This window comes from Martes martes, assembly GCF_963455335.1.
Source record: "Martes martes genome assembly, chromosome: 14".
NCBI lineage: Eukaryota > Metazoa > Chordata > Mammalia > Carnivora > Mustelidae > Martes > Martes martes.
Window position 1 is genome coordinate 8,735,278 of NC_137902.1, and position 17,854 is coordinate 8,753,131.

Consider the following 17,854-nt stretch of genomic DNA (forward strand, 5'->3'; position numbering starts at 1 on the left):
AGACTAGAAAAGGTGAGATGCAAATCCTCGAGTGACTGTGGGTCACAGCCTGTTCCCTGGAGGGCAGTACTGCTGTGCTACGGAAACATGAACAGAGTATCTAAATGAGCCCCTATTGTAAAGAATAAATTCACCAAAACGTTACGTTAGTGTGAAATGCCCAACTTGCATAAAAACCAAGCATTTTAAGCAAAGATTCATTGAAAATAAAGCATTTCCATTACTTAAGAGAAGTAGTTTCCAAAGTGGATACGTTTATTTTTAAGTGCAAATATATCACTCTTCAACACATACACGACAGTTCTAATTTCCAAAAATGACATCTGCTGGAGAGAAGCACAATCCTCTTGATTCCCACGCCTCAATCTTTCTGTGCGCAAGCGCAGTGCGTCTCGGTTTCAACACCTCAGAGGAGAGCTCTGGGAGGCACCCACCGCCGCTCAGAAAAGGCGGAGTTCCTTATACTTCCTGTGTTTACTGAGCTAAAACAAGAGGCATTCTCCCTTTTTACATCAAACACTAGATCTAAGACAATAATCCCAACAAGGAATAGGCCAGGTCTGATTTTGACTTTCCAACTTCCTGCTACAGTGAATTGAGACACATAGGAGCAGCCACAGGAGGGGCCCGTGTCTCTGCACGTCATCAACACTGCCATCTTACTCATTCTCTGAATTAAACGCTACAAATACAGTGATCCGAGTGAGAGGATTTTAAGTCTTAAGTATCCAATTTTCCATGAAAAATCAATTTGAAGAGGAAAAATTACCCAATACTTTAAGCATTTATCATACTCCTAAGACTACAATATAAACCCCCTTATAAATAAAAATGTACTTAATCAAACACGTTCTACAACAGGGACTCACGAATGGCCTTAAAAACCTTTAACATTTTTAAACACTTAACCCAGAAATATACATAAATTTCTGTTAAGAGTAAACAATATTGTGAACAAAAATAACGGATGACCCTGTCAGGTTAATCCTCGTGCACAGCCCTGGACTGACAGTAACAAGTACACTTAAAATGAACACTGAGGTCGCTCGATGTACGTAAGATGATGTCCCCAAATGACATTAAATCCTTGCCTTGAACTCTGGGGGGTTAGGCTTTGCCATAAATACGTAATAAATATCTGCAGTACATCCTACAGGTTGGGCCCTTATCTCTCTCCATTGGAAAGTCTTTCCCCAGAGTCACACTGTGTCAGGGCCGTCCCGGCGGGTGGGGAGGGGGGATTCTGCAGCAGGTCCATCAACACAGCCATCTTCCTGTCCACGTGCTCCTGGAGTTGATGTATTCGCTGATCTATGTAGTCCACAAGCTTCTTTTCCAGCAGTTCCATATTTTTAGTAAGAATCTTTTCCAAGTAGGAGCACACAGGTTGCTCTTCCGTTCTAAAAATAAATTAAAAAACCAGTGTAACAATCATCCCTGATATCCTAACAGAAACAAGCAAACTACACAAAAACGAGCCCCCAAAGTACGATGTGGAAATCTGTCTCCGCAACACTGCCGTCTGGGTACGAGGTGTTTCCGGTGCCAAAATCCACCTACAAGGGGCAATCACAGCCCTAAGCGCCCAAAGCGTGCCGTATCTCCGATACTTTCCACATTTCAGCATACAAGTGAAATGAGGGCACGACAACGAGAGGGAATGTCCCCCCACACAGAACAAGTCTCTAAAAGGGTCTTGGATTTTGAGCCCCAAATCAAAACTGATCTGCCTCAGTGTTTTTTAAGGTCTCCACATATGTCTTCCAAGAACTTCCCCAAGCAACCCTGCAATTTCAAGGTTTGTCTCTTGTCACCCGCACGACCTCACTAAGCACTGGAAGGTTCTCTTCTAACCTAATATGAAAACATGTAGAAACGAACGTAACTGGAATGGGCAGATAGAAATAAAAATACTTAGAAGGGGAGCCTGGGTGGCTCAGTCTGTTAAGTGTCTGACTTCAGCTGGAGTCATGAGCTCAGGGTCCCTGCTCCAGAGGGGTGGTGCGTGGGGGAAGGGGGAGTGTGGCTCTCCTCTGCCCCTCTCCCATTCATGAGGTCTCAAATGAATAAATAAAATCTTTAAAAAACAACAGTAAAAGCACTCCAGTTTCTCAGGTTCACAACCAATGCACACCAGGGCAGTGAATCTCAGGCCGTGGCCCACAACACCCCAGACACCCATGACTTGTTCAGCTTCCACGAAGTAGCAAGCGTTCTTACACGACGACCAAGATGATGTCTGAACCCTTCACCCTCGGATCCTCAGGAACATACGGTGACACTTCCCAGAGGCTACATGAGGTGTGATGTCACTGCTCAGGTGAGCAACAGAAGCTGTGGTCGAGTGTTCTTCTGTGTCTTAGACTGTCTGAGGACAGTCAATTTAGGGTCTAAATATTGTCTTCAGCATGAAGCCTGTTTGTTCTCAGCACTTCTGCACTCTCATCGGCTACTGATGCCACATGCTGGAGGGCAACACAGATGAGAACGCGAGCAGATGCTAACATCGATTCTACATGTCACCTAAACACCATTCTGAGCTGTTCTTTAGAAAATGCCTTCTTCATAAAAATTGTTACTAACATAATGGGTTTGTTATTTTTAAACAAATGAATCCTTTCATATACTCTACATAAATAAAGCTTTTTTACAGTCCTCAATTATTTTTGAGAGTGTCGAGACCAAAAAGTTTGAGAACCCCTCTCTAGAATTTATGAGCGGTTTAAAAAACTACTATTTTTTTTCAAGTAACTCCAGCTTCACAGGAAGTTGTAAAGATACGAGAGTTCCCCAGTACCCTTCCCCCAGTGGTCCCAATGGTTACATCTCACCCAACTCTGGAGAATACAAAAGCAGAAAACGGATGTTGGGACAGTGTGTGTGGATGCCGTCCTCCCACAAGTACACACATTCACGTGAACATCACAACTGAGATCACAACTATTTCTTCACTACAAACATCTCCCCATTGTCACAGCCACTCCCGAACGCCCTCCAGTCCTAATGCCTGCAAACACCAATATGGTCTCCATCTCTACAACTCTATTTTGGGAACATTACACAAATGCAATCTTAGTGTGTAACCTCCTGAGATTCTCCTGTCACTTAGCATAGAATGTCCTCAGGAGCCATCCAAGTTGCTGCGTGTGTCAATGGTCCGTTCCTTTGTATTGATAAGCATCCTGTGATATGAATATACCACAGTTTGTTTAACCGTTCCTCTAGTTTAAGACATTTTGGTTGCTTCCAGTTTTGGACTGTTATGTAGACATAAAGCTGCATGAAGAACTGGGTATAGTTTCTTGTGTCGACACAATTTTCATTTCTCTGGGATAAATGCTTAGAAGTAGGATTGCTGGATCACACGGCTAATGTTATGTTTAGTTTTCAAGAAACTGCCAACGTATTTTTAGGGTGGCTGTAGCATTCTATACTCCCCATCAGCAACGTAGAAGAAACCCAGTTTCTCCATATCTGCATCCGCATTTGGTATTACCATTTTAAAAAATTTTAGCTTTGGAATAACGGTGAAGTAGTACCTTGTGGTTTTAAAATGCATTTTCCTAGTAGCCACAAAGTCAATGATGATCATCTTTTCACTTGTTACCCTTTCTACTAAAATGTCTGTTGCCCATCTTCTGATTGAATTTTTTTCTGAGTTCTCACAGGTATTTAAGTATAGGTCATTTGTTAAACTTGTAATTGCAAGTATTTTCTCTCAGTCTGTAATCTGTATTTTAGTCCTCGTAGCAGAGGCTTTTACAGGCAGAAGTTTTAAATTTGACAGAATCCAATATATCACCATTTCCATTACTGTGATTCTGGTGTCATCAAAGCACTTTTCCTAGTCTTAGGTCCCCACAATGTTTCCTACATATTACAAAAGTTTTTTTTTTTTTTTTTTTTTTTAAGATTTTATTTATTTCACAGAGAGAGAGATCACAAGTAGGCAGAGAGGCAGGCAGAGAGAGAGAGGGAAGCAGGCTTCCTGCTGAGCAGAGCCGGATGCTGGGCTCATTCCCGATGTGGGGCTCGATCCTAGGACTCTGAGATCATCACCTGAGCCGAAGGCAGAGGCTTAACCCACTGAGCCACCCAGGCGCCCCAACATATTACAAAAGGTTTATAGCTTTATGTTTTCAGTGCTTGATCCATTTCAAGCTAATGATCCATTTCGAGGTATGTTTAGGTCACAGTTATCACAGTTCACTTTTTTTTTTTTTTTTTGCTCGTTGGATATCCCATGGCTGGAGCATAGCATGTGTTAAAAAAGACTGCCCTTTCCCCACTGACATGCTGTTGCACCATTGTCAAACACCAGTCGGCCATACTTGTTTGGGGTTATTTCCCTGTGCTCTATTCTATTGATCTGTGTCTCTGTCCCTCTCCCAATACCATGGTCTTAGATACTGTAGCTATGTAATAACATGTTTTGAAATAATGATTTCTCTCCCTACTCTTCTTTTTCAAAATCGTTTCAGCTATTCTAGTTCCTTTTTCTTTCTATTTTCACTTTATAGAATAATCTTGATAGAATAATTTATAAAAGATGTTTTGAATTTTGGAGGGAATAGCATTAAACCTATGTATTAATTTTGGGAAAATGGAGAATTACTATATTGAATCTTCAAATTAATGAATGGTATGTCTCTCCATTTATTCTGGCCTCCTCTGATTTCTTTCCTCATCATCTTGTAATTTTCAGTCTATGGACCCTATCTATGTCTTGTTAAATTTTTATGTTTTTGTAATTTTTTTATGGATCCACATATTTTACATGTATTTTTATGTATCTCACTCTCTTTGGAGCAATCTAATTTTGTTTGCAGGGCATACTGGCTTCATAAAATGAGCTGAGAAGTCTCTCCTCCTCTTCTTTTCTGTGAAGTGTTTACAATTGGTGTTCTGTAAAGATTTGGTAGAATTCTCCAGTGGAATCGCTTGGGCCTAGATACTTATGTCAGCTTGCAAATTATGAATTCAGAAGTTTTAATGGTTATAGGACTCTTTTTTGCTTATTTTATCTCAGTTGAATTTGGTATTGTGTGGCTTTTGAGGAATTCTTTTCTTCCAAATTGTTAAAGTTACGAGCATAAAGTTGTTTGCAATATTCCCTTTTTAAAATAGATTCAGGATGTGTAGGGACATCTCCAGTTATATTCCTTATATTGGTGAGTTGTGTCTTCTCTCTGTTCATCTTTGCCAGGCATGCTAGCCAATCTTACTAAAAGTTTATCAATTTCATTGAACTTCTTCACAGATGTTCTTTACGGTTTCCTTTTTAATTTTGTTGATTTCCACTCTTCGTCATTTCCTTCTTTCTGCTTGATTTGGATTTATTTTGCCAGGCTTCTAAGTGACAAATTCAATTTCTTTAATGGTTATATAGGACTATTTCATCTTTGTTGCATTGTAGCTTTGCATTACTGAGCTCACCCCTTTTCTAATGTATTAGTGCCATAAATACCCCCTCAACACTTGTTTACTAGCTGCCTCCCACAGTTTGATCTACTGTATTTTCATTCATTTTCAAGTATTTTTAGTATTTCTATTGGGAATTCCTTTTTGAGCCACAGATTTAGGAATGTGTTGTTGAGTTTCCAAGTGTCTGGAAATTTGTTGTTATTGTGTTTGTTACTGGTTTCTAGTTGGATTCATTTATGGTCACAGAATATAGTTTGTGTGATCTCAGTGCTTGGTTAGGTTACTTTATAACCTATCATCTATCCTTGTGACTCTTCTACTGGTACTTGAAAAACATGTGTATTCTGTTATTCTTGGTGGAGCCTTTTATAAATGTTAATTAGATCCTGATGGCTGGCATGGAATTGTTTAGTTCCAAACTAGTCATCTTCAGATGAAAACTCTAGGTTACAAGAGATTAAAACTGTGACAAAGTAGGTACACCAAAATGACGACCTGAGTCCTGAATTCCAGTCTAATAGATTATTTTGGCAAACTACAGGTATGTAAAGCATAGGGAACATACTAAATTCTTACCCATCTCTTACCCAAAAAGGTGCTGTTAAAGCATGATATTATAAGATCAGGAGATAAGATCCTATATAGTATAAATAATTACGATCTTAATACAGTTTTGGTTATTCCAAAACTAGCCCAGGCCAAACATGATCTACAAAGAAATTCTGTTATAATGACATGCTTGACATATGCAGCTGAAGAACATTACAAAAACATAAATAAAAACAATGTAAAGCTAGGGTGCCTGGGTGGTTCAGTATATTAAGTGTCTGCCTTCAGCTCAGGTCATGGTCCAGGGTCCTGGGATCAAGCCCCACATTGGGCTCTGTGCTCAGCAGGGAGCCTGCTTCTCCCTCTCCCTCTACCACTCTCCCTGCTTGTGTTCCCTGTCAAATAAATAAAATCTTTCAAAACAAAACAAAAAATGTAAAGCTTCTGAGTCCACAATTCCTCTCCACTCATAAAAATAACTTTCTACTCCAATGTCTACCTGATGGTCATAAGTGGTCCACAAAATCCCTGAGAAGTGCCCAAAACCTTCACTTTTAGGTACCTCTTTCAAAGCAACCAATTCTATTCTGCATAATGGTTATTCCCTATAAGTGAGTTCATGGTAAAATGTATAAGCTCCGAAAATTATTTCTGAAAACAGATTTTTAGGCAGTATACATTGAGACAAGGCTGTTTCCCTTTAGTTGATTCTTACACCTACCTAATCTAAAGCATGTTTGTCTCAAAATAAATACTTACGCAACACCAACAACGCCTTCCCCGGCCTTAGTGATGCCTTCCTGCCACTTGGTGCTATGTCCCACGCGGAGATGGTTAACCTGATTACATAAATTCTGGAGAAAAGGCAGCAACTCAGAGTTAGGTATATTTGAGGTGTCACTTGCTTTCTTCGGCAGGAAAGGAGAAACTGCATTTCTGAGGTCATTCTCAAGAAGAGAATGGTTTGGCGGCACCATGTTATAGTCTTTGAGGTGTGCAGTGTTTCCTCCACCCGGTGGCTGTGGACTTTTATCGACGCGAGCGTTTAACTCTTCCGTCAGGGTTCCAGACGTCAATCCGGTTCTGAAAGGGAAAGGCGTGGAGGGGGACTTGTCGGAGGCTCCTGCAGCAGCTGAGGACTGCAGGTCCGCCATTCGTCTGCAGCCAGTATTTCCCAAAACCGCCTGAAGCTGCTCTCCCACGGGAACACAGTTCTAAGCAAGGGAAAGAAATACACGTTACTATCGGTAGTGGTGACGGCTAACTTTTGGGGTAACTTCTGTGGGTCAGGCAAGGTGCCTTCTTTCTCTGATCCCCTGAACAGCCACCGGCTACAAGTACTACCCGATCTTAAGCTGAAGAGACCACAGCTGAGGTGAAACCAAGGCTAAAGGTAACCTGGCTATGGGGACGCAGCTGGTAAGTGGCAGAACTGGGACAGGAACCCAGACCACCGAACTCCAGAGTCAAGACTTTTTTTCTTTCTTTCTTTCTTTAAGATTTTCTTTATTTATCCGACAGACAGAGATCACAAGTAGGCAGAGAGGCAGGCAGAGAGAGGAGGAAGCAGACTCCCCGCTGAGCAGAGAGCCTGATGCGGGGCTTGATCCCAGGACCCTGGGATTATGACCCGAGCTGAAGGCAGAGGCTTTAACCCACTGAGCCACCCAGGTGCCCCCAGAGTCAAGACTTTTAATGATTTCACTGCAATTTTCCCTAAAGGAAATATTAAATATTTGCATACTTAGTAAAACTGAATTAGCATTAATGTCTCACTACAAAGGCCTCCTTGATTTATGGCAATAAAATATAATATTCACAACTGAGGCACAGTAATTGAGAATTTTCAGAAACAGCATTCACCAACTATCCACATATGGTAAACTACTCATTTTTACTTAGGCATATCTTTTGCAATGAGTTTTTCATGGAGGCTACATAGATAGTTAGGCCCTTTAAAAGTAGATGTACTTTGGGTACATTTGTTGACACTTCCAGTGACCAAAATGAGCTACGTTTTGGCTGTGTTTCTTTCAGAATTTCCAGGACAGTAAGAGTTCTCATGCAGTATTAGTCCCTGAGAAGATTCTGGTTTACCTTGAAGAGAAGGCTGTAATATCACTCTGTTATGCTCTTCAGTTTTTCCACAGGAGAAAAGCAAGACAACCTCGAGCTTAACTAAGTGTTAACTAGGTGTATAAGGCTCTATCCTAAAATCAAAATAATGGAACTGTACTGTGGATTTTCTAAAAAAACATTTGAAGTAATCTCTACAGCCAGTGTGGGGCTCAAACTCATAACCCTGCAATCCACAGTCACCACTCCACGGACTGCGCCAGCCAGGTCTCCAGAACTGCACTACAGAACCCTATCAGGATATGTCATCCCACAGCTCCTGCTCCTCGGTAGTTTGTGCGAGAGGCACCTGGCTGTCAGTTAAACGTCTGACTCTCGATTCCGGCTCGGTCTTAATCTCGGGGTTGTGAGTTCAGGCCCCGTGCTGGGCTCCAGGCTGGGTGTGGAGCCTACTTAAAAATAAGTAAATACATAAATAATAGTTTGTGAGAGACAGATTGAAAAGTATTATTCAGGATTAGCTAAGGAAATGCAGTTCATACATTTATCTAGATATTCGAAAAAAGTATTTCTGGACTGAGCTAAACCAACAGGCATTTACTTGGTATTTGCCAGGAATCGACTCTGCTAAACAACTGTTTCAAGCACTGGAAAAAGAACATGGCAACAAACACAGATTAAAATTCTGACCTCATGCAGCCTAACATGCTAAGAGCATAGGGACAGACTGAAGAAATGAAGAAAGGATAGGAAAGAAGAAAGGAAGGGAAAAAAAATCTCGTAGATGGAAGTGTGATAAATACTTCAGGGAAAAATAAAGCAGAAAAGGTGAATAATGAGGACAAAGGACATTTGTGTGTGCATGTGTGTACGGGGGAATCTGTAATGATAAGTCCCCACAGAAATTCTTTCACTGAACTGCACTTTGGAGGAATGCTGTTTATGGGGAAGTTTATTTTATTATTATTTTAAAACCATATATGTTTTTAAGATTTTATTTATTTGTCAGAGAATGCACAAGCAGGCAGAGTGGCAGGCAGAGGCAGAGAGAGAAGTAGGCTCCACGCTGAGCAAGGAGCCCAATGTGGGACTCAATCCCAGGACCCTGGGATCATGACCTGAGCCGAAGGCAGCGGCCCAAGTGACTGAGCCACCCAGGCGTCCCTAAAAACATACTTTTAAAAAAGATTTATTTATTTGCTTCAGAGAGAGAGAGTGTGTGTGTGCACTCAAGAGCAGGAAGGGGGCAGACAGAGTAAGAATCTCAAGCGGATTCTCCACTAAGCATAGAGCCCAAAGAGGTGTTCGATCCCATGATCCTGAGATCAGGACCTGAGCTGAGACCAAGAGCTGGATGCTTAACTCACTGAGCCACCCAAGGCGCCCCTTCTTTATAGAGAAATTTCATCTACTGTCAACTGATCTTGTTCCACTGAATGCAAGTTTTGAATAAACCTGAAATTATTCCTGAAACATGATGGGTTATGCATAAGTCCATTTCCAAAATTTTGAATTAGACAACTCTCCTTTAGCTGAAAAGAGCTTTACTTAGTCATAATGGAAAACTCACTTACTTCTCTATTATACCTCACAGAAAAAAGGTATAGCAGAAAACTAATAAACTAGGGGTGCCTGCATGGCTCAGTGGGTTAAAGCCTCTGCCTTCGGCTCAGGTCATGGTCCCGGGGTCCTGGGATCAAGCCCTGCATCGGGCTCTCTGCTCGGCAGGGAGCCTGCTTTCCCCTCTCTCTCTCTGCCTGTCTCTCTGCCTACTTGTGATCTCTGTGAAGTAAATAAATAAAATCTTAAAAAAAAAAAAAGAAAACTAATAAACATTAATAGTAATGATATTTACATTGAGTCAATGTCAAAACTATGACCATTCATCAGGCAAAAATGTAATATAAAAATTCAAATGCAAAGGTATTTGCTATGCAAAATTTCCTTTTCTGACACATCTTAATATTCTAAGAAAAGACTGATTTTTAGTCATTTTTTTCTCAGAGCTCTTCAGGTGATTTTTTTTCTCTTTGTATGAAACATAAAATTATTCACAGGTAAGTCTATATGTCACTACAGTAAGTGAACAAACCTCAGGTGCTTGTGGCTATTCTCACCCAATTTTATACGCATTTGTCCAATTCTTGTTTTTACTTGTCCTGTTGTATACTGTTTTGAAATCATATCAAATCCTTTTGCAAGTGAACAGCTAAATACATATTAAATAGGTTAAAGAACTTAGCCTTTGCCAAAATAATTTCACTGCTAAGAATTTACCCTAGGGGCACCTGGGTGGCTCAGCTGAAGCATCTGACTTCCGCTCTGGTCATTTTCCCAGGGCCCTGGGATCCAGTTGTACTGGGCTCCCTGCTCAGTGGGGAGTCTGCTTCTCCCTCTGCCCCTCCCCCAGCTCATGCTCTCTCTCTCTCTCTCTCATATAAAAATAAAATCTTAAAAAAAAGAATTTACCCTGAAGAGATATTTGAACCAGTGTCAAAAACAGATACTCAAATTTCTTCTACGTACTGCTACTAATACCACTGAAAAACATAAATATTTGTAAATCAAGGACAAATTATGTTCTATAAAATCACAGAGATATATATTTATTGCTTAGGAAGAGGCCCATAATATCCTGTTAAATGAACAACGTTACTGAGCAATAGATACATCATAAAAGCATTCAGATAAAATTATGCCCATATACTTACACATGAATATATAAAAAGCTGTATGGTGTGTGTGTGTGTGTGTGTGTGTGTGTGTGTACATACACACAGATTTCTGAAAAATTAAGTTTATTTCTCCATATATTGTAGAATTTATAAAAGTACGAATTTTCTGTTACTGCTTATTATAAACATCTCAAACATGTAGCAGACCTTTAATAATCAGAAAAAAATAAAATTATAAAGCTATTTTATTTTCAAGAGGAAAAAGTAATAATACAAATCCTGAACAACTTAATGTTTGAGAAAATGGGGCATATCCTTTCATTCAGATAATTTTAAGCATCAGCTGTACGTTCGGTACTTTGATAGAGAATTCCTGCTCAGTTCTCTCTCAATTACTAGAGCAAAAACAAATCAAAGCCAGCAAATACAAAGGAACGAGGAATAACTTTAACATTTACTGTGATAAAAAAACAAGAGTTTGTACTGTCAAATAAGACCTATATGACTCAGAGTATTAACCTTTCATAAAACTTTCAAGAAAACAAGTAATCCCAAGGCAGAGGTGAAGCACGGAAAGGTCTAGGACTTGGTACCCCAAAGTCCTCACTTTTTCCCCTTCAGGACAGGCCCAGTCCCAATTAATACAGGAAGGCTCTAAATAATGTGTGTGGTTAACCACTTCCATGAGTAGTTCTGGTCAGGAAATATCCCATTTTATGCTCAGATAATTGAAGGGTTCATGTGGCATTTTCCAAGAAGACATGCCGTAGACATCTAGAGACTCCTGGTTTGTTAACAATAATTAATCCTAGACAATCAGGACACGCTCCGTGAATAAGGACTCTCCCTCTATGAGGGAGGTCTTTCATTGGCAATGTTTCAAAGGAGACTGAAGAGGATCACTTTTCTTCCCCAGGGTGTCCCTCAAATTTCCTCACATGTAAGACTTAGCAGTTACTGACTGTAAGCAAGTTACAACACAGTGTCTATGGCATTAACCCATGAGTGCTGGCTGGGACAGTTTATGTTTGTTTCTACATGCACAGAACTCTAGAAGGATACATTCCAAACTGTTATCAGTAGTTACCTCTGGGGAACTGGATGACAGCTGGGAAAACTCAATATACTTCTGCACCGATTCAAATGTATGGCAAAGAAAACGTAGCATTTTAGGAATAAAACATTAAGTTTTAAAGACATATTCCCCTCTCCAAAATAAATCTACCGTCTTTTTTTCCCACCAAAGTCAAGTTTTTGAAAGATGGGAATTAGTCAGTGAACTCGTTATATTTAATTCATTAATCTCTTCTTATTGCTTCCAAAATCATGCTTTTGAAAATTTCTTCCTTTTTAAAATCTCTTTTTTTAAAATTTTTATTTACTTATTTGAAAGAGAGAGGCCACAAGTAGGCAGAGAGAGAAGGGGGAAGCAGGCTTCCCGCTGAGTGGAGAGCCTGATGCGGGACTCGATCCCAGGACCCCAGGATCATGACCCGAGCTGAAGGCAGAGGCTTAACCCACTGAGCCACTCAGGTGCCCTTCTTTTTAAAATCTTCAACCTGTTTCTTCACAGAATCTTTGCACTGAAAGAGGTATTCTCAAACCACAGCATGCTTTTATAAAGTTAAACCTAGCATACTTATTTAAAATACTGATCCCTGGATCCCAGTCAAAAATGTGGCCGGGATATCCATTTTGTAAAAACTGGAAAGGATTCTGATACAGGTGTTCTGTGGATCATACTTTAAAAACATCTTAAATTTTTTTTTTTTAAGATTTTATTTTTCTGACAGAGAGACACAGAGAGAGAGTGAACACAAGCAGGCGGAGTAAGAGAAGGGGAAGCAGACTTCCCGATGAGCAGGGAGCCCGATGTGGGCCTCGATGCCACGACTGAGCCGAAGGCAGACGCCTAATGACTGAGCCACCCAGGTGCCCTAAACTCTTTTAAAACAGCTTAAGTCTCACAAGTTTGACAAATTCTTCCATTATTCCCAATATTCCTTTTCACAACCATCTTCTAATTTTCTTTTTATCTCTTAAGTTTCTTGAGAAAAACCTTCTAAAGTGCTCAAAACAGTGCCTTATTCACTGAGAAGGTACTTAATAAGTATCTGCTGAATGAACGAATGAGTGAGTAAATTCACAGAAAATTGTAAAGATCTGTACTGAGATATTTTGTAGAAGAGAAAGTCTACAAAATGCTATTTTACAAAAGCAAATAAAGGTAGCAGTCAAATCAACAGTAAAAGTTCAAAGAAAAAACTTTCAAGTCGATACATGTCCTTAGAAAAAGCTGTCATTTTGAAGTCGTTAATGGTACCTGGACGGAATCCATGCCCACCTACCTGCTGCTGAAATTTAACCATATTCATCAACTGCTGAGCACCAGGTGACAACTTGGACCCCATGGCCTCCATGAGAGTTTGGACCCTCTGCAGGTCTATCCTTGATCCTAGAGCAGGAGAGCTTGTTGAAGAATTTGCTGAAACCCGCCTCAACTGTACCACAATTTTACTGATGAACACACGCTGCTTTTCACCAAAGGAGAGCAACTATCATAAAGCAAGAGTTCCAGAAAATAATGATATTAAAAACAATCAGCATTTATAGTCACTTCTTGTTATCGCTTAAGATTGAAGCATTTGAGAATCAAAAAATTAACTTTAAATACGTTTTCATTTTTAATTTTTCTCTAGCATAGTCATGGTCAGAAAAAAATCCAAGTTATCATGAGGCTCAGAAGTATTTAAATAAAAAAGTCCTTTTAAACTAAGAAGCTACACATAAAATAGCAAATGGGGGTAAGGAACTAAAATAACATTTACTCACTTAGTTTAAGGAACTGAAAATAAACTGTACCCATCTGAGACCTTAACATACTGCAAGTTGCAGTGCAAATATAAATATTTAATGAAAATAAGGCTGCGGAGAGCCCACGCTAAGTGTTTAGTGAAATATTAATTATCAGTCATTTAGAAGTTAAAACTGTAAAGGAATGTCAAGATGACCTTTTATAGCTTGATTGTTTACTTATTAAAAAAATGAGTTTGAGAGTGATTTTCTAACTTGTCAAAGGACACCAAGAAGGAAAGGTGGAGCTTTGAACCAAGGTCTTCCAGCTTTGACCCCAGTCGTTTTCCCAATACTTTATGCTGCCTCATTTTGTCCATGTTTCTGAACCAAAAGACACTTCCTGTGTGATATGGACAACAAAGCAGCAAAGTGGAAAGGGACCAGGATTTAGAATCAGACAGACCTGCATACAATGATGACTCTGCAATGTACAGCCCATGTGACATTGGGCAAATGCCAAAACTTGAGTGAGAAGCAAAATGAGGGAGAGTGAGAACCGTGTTTCACATGGCTGTTCTGAGGATTACTTGCTAAAATTTACAGTACCGACAACTAAGGGCTCAAAAATATGCAGCAGTAGCTCTTATTTTTATTTTAACTTTCCCATAGTCTTGCTCCAGAAGTCTTCATAAGAGCACCCTAAATGAAACAAGACTTGGCGCTCCCATGTACTTCCACAGAATCGTTACAAAACATTCACCTTCACAGACACATAATCCCATATATCACACAGAGACACAGGTGGATACAGGTCCATGACCTAAAAACTCGGGGTGGCACCAAACAGGACTGTCATCAACAATTAAGTAATCATCTCACTAAATTTATACATCTACATGCCAACCTCCTATGATCCCTTTCCTGCTTTTTAATTCCCAAGCATTTCTACTAAATATAGCACATACTGAATCTACATATTCTCTGCCTTGCTCCCTAAAATATTAGCAATGTGAGGGCTCTGCTCCAATTTATTTTATTACTGCTCATTCCTAAATGCTTAGTACAGGATCTGGGAGCGAATGGAACTCTAATATTTGTTGAATGAATGACTCACTTCATTTAAATGACTTTAGAGTCTACTAGCATTCACCGCCTAAAACAACATCAGTTCTGTGACCTTCTCTAATAACAAGCTCAGAGATAAAATATTTAGAGATGAAAATAATCCAAGGATTTATTGTCTTCAGCCTCCTAAAACAACCCTCAAGGTAGGTCCAAACAGGTCAAGAAATTTGCTCAAGGCTTTCCTGCTAGTTAGGAACAAAGCACACTTAAATCAGGGCGTACAATGTCCAGTTCGGGATTCTTTCCCTAGATTCTGATGACACCATTAAAGTTCACTTTAATAGCAACAATTAATTAATTAGTTAATTAATATTTAACAACAGTTTTCACACCAAGGACACCATTCCCAAGTCCTTTAACCATGTGGTGCCTTTGCCTGAAACTTCTCTGTGTTCTTTTTGGGGTATTTTGGGACAAAACCTGCTTATGGTTTTCACCTAAGTTTTATATAAAAATAAACAGGCTTTAATCTCAGTTTTCAAGGCTTAAAAGTACAGTACTACCCTAAGAACAATAGTATACGTCATGGCATTGCTACAGCTAGTAAATGTTCAAATTTAAAAGGAAATTGTTGACAATTTTTTTAGAGAATTTCTTCTTACATGTTTACTAAATATTTCTTAGGTAAAACCAGGGACCATGTGGGACTTATCGCATTACAACCATCAGAAAATAAGTTTATGTAGTACAAAAACAACTGTAGTTTTCAAATTAGTTATAATTCAATGATTACTTACCTTTATTTTACAAGCATGTGTGGAGGACTCCAATTTTAGGTATTTTTTGTACAAAATAATCTTTCCATCTTCACTGAAAATAAAAAAATAATTTCTTAAAACTTCCAGATACTATCACTTTTAATAGTTACATTTAAAAATGAAGGCAAGGACAATCCATAAATCCTGACACTCAGTTTTCCTGGGGAGGCATAAAGAACTGTGGCGTCATATTTGAATTGCACTGGGTAAAAAGTCTACATCTGTCACTTACTACCTATATAAGATAGTTAAGTTTGGTAACAAATGTATAATCATGTAGCACAGAGCATATTTTAAGATTTATTTATCCGAGAGAAAGAAAGATAGAGAAAAAATGAACGCAGGTGTGGTAGGGAGGGGCAGAGGAAGAATCTTAAGCTGACTCCAGGCTGAGCGCAGAGCCGGATGAGGGGCTGGATCTCCCCACCCTGAGATCTGACCTGAGCTAAAAACAAGAGCCGGTCGTTCAATGGACTATGGGACTCAGGCGCCCCCGCAGAGCACATTTCAAAGCTCAACAAACATATCCGTTATTTCCAACATACGTGGTATATAAAAGTTCATATTTTGGGTTCTATTAAAGAAAGACTAGGACAAAATCTTAAGAATTCAGGAAAAAAAGGTCCGGGGTGCCTGGGTGGCCCCATCAGTTAAGTGTTGGACTCCTGATTTCTGCTCCAGTCATGACCTCAGGGTGGTGAGATCCAGTTGTCTGGGCCCCACACAGAGCCTGCTTAAGAGCTTAAGATTCTCTCTTCCTCTGCCACTCCCACCACCCCCCAAAGAAAGAATTCAGAAAAAACAAAAAACAAAAAACCAAAAAACCAGAAATACACCAGGTTAAATATGGTGGTATGGCACAGTCTGGGGACTCTGCATTATTCCTAATGGGCTTCCTACAAGAAAATGTGTTCAAAGTTCCCGACTGACTGAATAATTAATTTTTGGAAAACAGACTCCTCTGAGTTAAGAAGACAGATAAGAAACATTTTTCAGAACATCAGCTCTAATCAAAGTCTTCCACGAACTAGTACGACCCTCCACGCAGCCCCCTGCCTCCATCAGCCGGACACCGCCAGGCCGACCGCCGTGGAAGAGCGGACGCGGACTCTCTCGAAGACCCCTTACGGGGGACACTTTCACTCCCGCCCTATGGCTTCGGCTCCTCTCGGCCAGCGCCGGGCCGTCCACACACAGCACAGAAGCTCGGAGAGCCCCCCGCTCACAGACCTGTCACCCGCGTCGCCGCAGACGCCCTGGCCCCGGCTCGTGCCGCAGTACTCCTCTCCCAGGTACACTTCCATGTTTCTGGCCGAACTCACAAGGCCCACAGACACCATCTCCTCACCCGCGCCGGGCTCGCAGCTCAGGTAAAGGAAGCAGGGCTTCTCCCCCGGGCCGCTCGGGCCGCTCTTCAAAACCACCAGATCTTGGCTGAAAAGAAAACCGTCCCGCCCGCTCCTCAGTCGGCCCGTCCGAACCCCGCTCGCGACCCTCTGGCCGGGCCGCGGGTCCTCCCGACCCACTTGGTCTACACGGAGGGCCCCGCACCCTCCCAAGCACCGACCGACGCTCGGCACAGATTCCCGAGGAAACGGGCCCTCGGGACAGCGGGGCTTCGCCGTCCACGGCGTCCTCGATCGCCGCCGCCACCCCCCGCACTCGCGTCTCCCGACGGAGAACGGCCCTGGGCACCTGCTGTGCGCCCCAGAGCGGGAAGCGGGAGACTCCGAGAGGCGCCGCCTATCTTCTCCATCAGGAAGCTGACGGGGACTCTCGACAGCCACACGTGCTAGCGCCGACGCGGGTGGACGCGAGGCCTCGGCCGGTGCGTTTGCGCGGGCAGGGGGAGGCGGGGGCCGCTTCCGACCCCGCGGAGGTGCGGGTCCCGGGCCGCCAGCCCCGCGCCCGGCACTCACGCCCCCCGCCCCCGCTCCCCGCCCAGGCCGGCCGCCAGCTCCGCTCCCGGATCCCGGGCCCACACCCTCTCCCCGCACGGCCCGCGCCTGCCCTCCCGGCCCCCCGAGGAGCGCGACCGTCCCGCAGCGGCGGCCCCAGTCCCCGCCGGCCCGGCGCACCCCGCGGCAGGCGGCGTCAGCGGTTCCTCCCAGTCCAAGTCCCGGGCGCCGAGGTCAGCCCGGGTGAGACGGAGGCTCTGGGCCAGGGCTCCGCGGGCCGCATCCCAGGAAGAGGCCAGCATCGGGCGGCGGGTGAATCCCGCGTCCTCGGCCCGGGTCTCCATTCTGCCGCCGCCAGCCCAGGCCCAGCCCGGAACCTCTCTTCCAGGGCTTGCGTTTCCGCCAGGACAGAGGGGAGGCGAAGAAGGAGAGCGACTTCCGGCTCGGCTGGCTTCAAACCTAAGACCCGCCGCTCCTCGCCCAGTGGGGAAGAAAACCAGGTGCCGGAGACACGCATGCGCGCGCCGGGCGGCTTCGGCAACGCGCTCCCAAA

The 17,854-nt window shown here is 42.3% G+C and overlaps 1 protein-coding gene across 1 annotated transcript; it reads right to left on the reverse strand.

Annotated features, from left to right (window-relative positions):
- Window positions 1–226: 226 nt before the first annotated feature.
- LOC308355057 (ATPase PAAT-like) lies at window positions 227–17,753 on the reverse strand. The gene is made up of 6 exons (XM_080822962.1): window positions 17,482–17,753; window positions 16,634–16,837; window positions 15,383–15,455; window positions 13,073–13,279; window positions 6,733–7,187; window positions 227–1,400 (listed from the first exon to the last, which is right to left on the reverse strand). The coding sequence occupies exons 1-6, from the start codon at window positions 17,643–17,645 to the stop codon at window positions 1,166–1,168; spliced, it is 1,338 nt and encodes a 445-aa protein (XP_080679088.1). The 5' UTR covers window positions 17,646–17,753; the 3' UTR covers window positions 227–1,165.
- Between the last annotated feature and the right edge of the window lie 101 nt (window positions 17,754–17,854).

Bases quoted from the DNA above. Each gene is read 5' to 3' on its own strand.
- LOC308355057 (XM_080822962.1), bottom strand. From the start codon at position 17,645: ATGGAGACCCGGGCCGAGGACGCGGGATTCACCCGCCGCCCGATGCTG. The intron at 16,838-17,481 runs GTGCGCCGGGCC...TTTTCTTTTCAG, and splicing joins CTGACGCCGCCTGCCGCGGG to CCAAGATCTGGTGGTTTTGA. The intron at 15,456-16,633 runs GTCTGTGAGCGG...TTTTATTTTCAG, and splicing joins TGCGGCGACGCGGGTGACAG to TGAAGATGGAAAGATTATTT.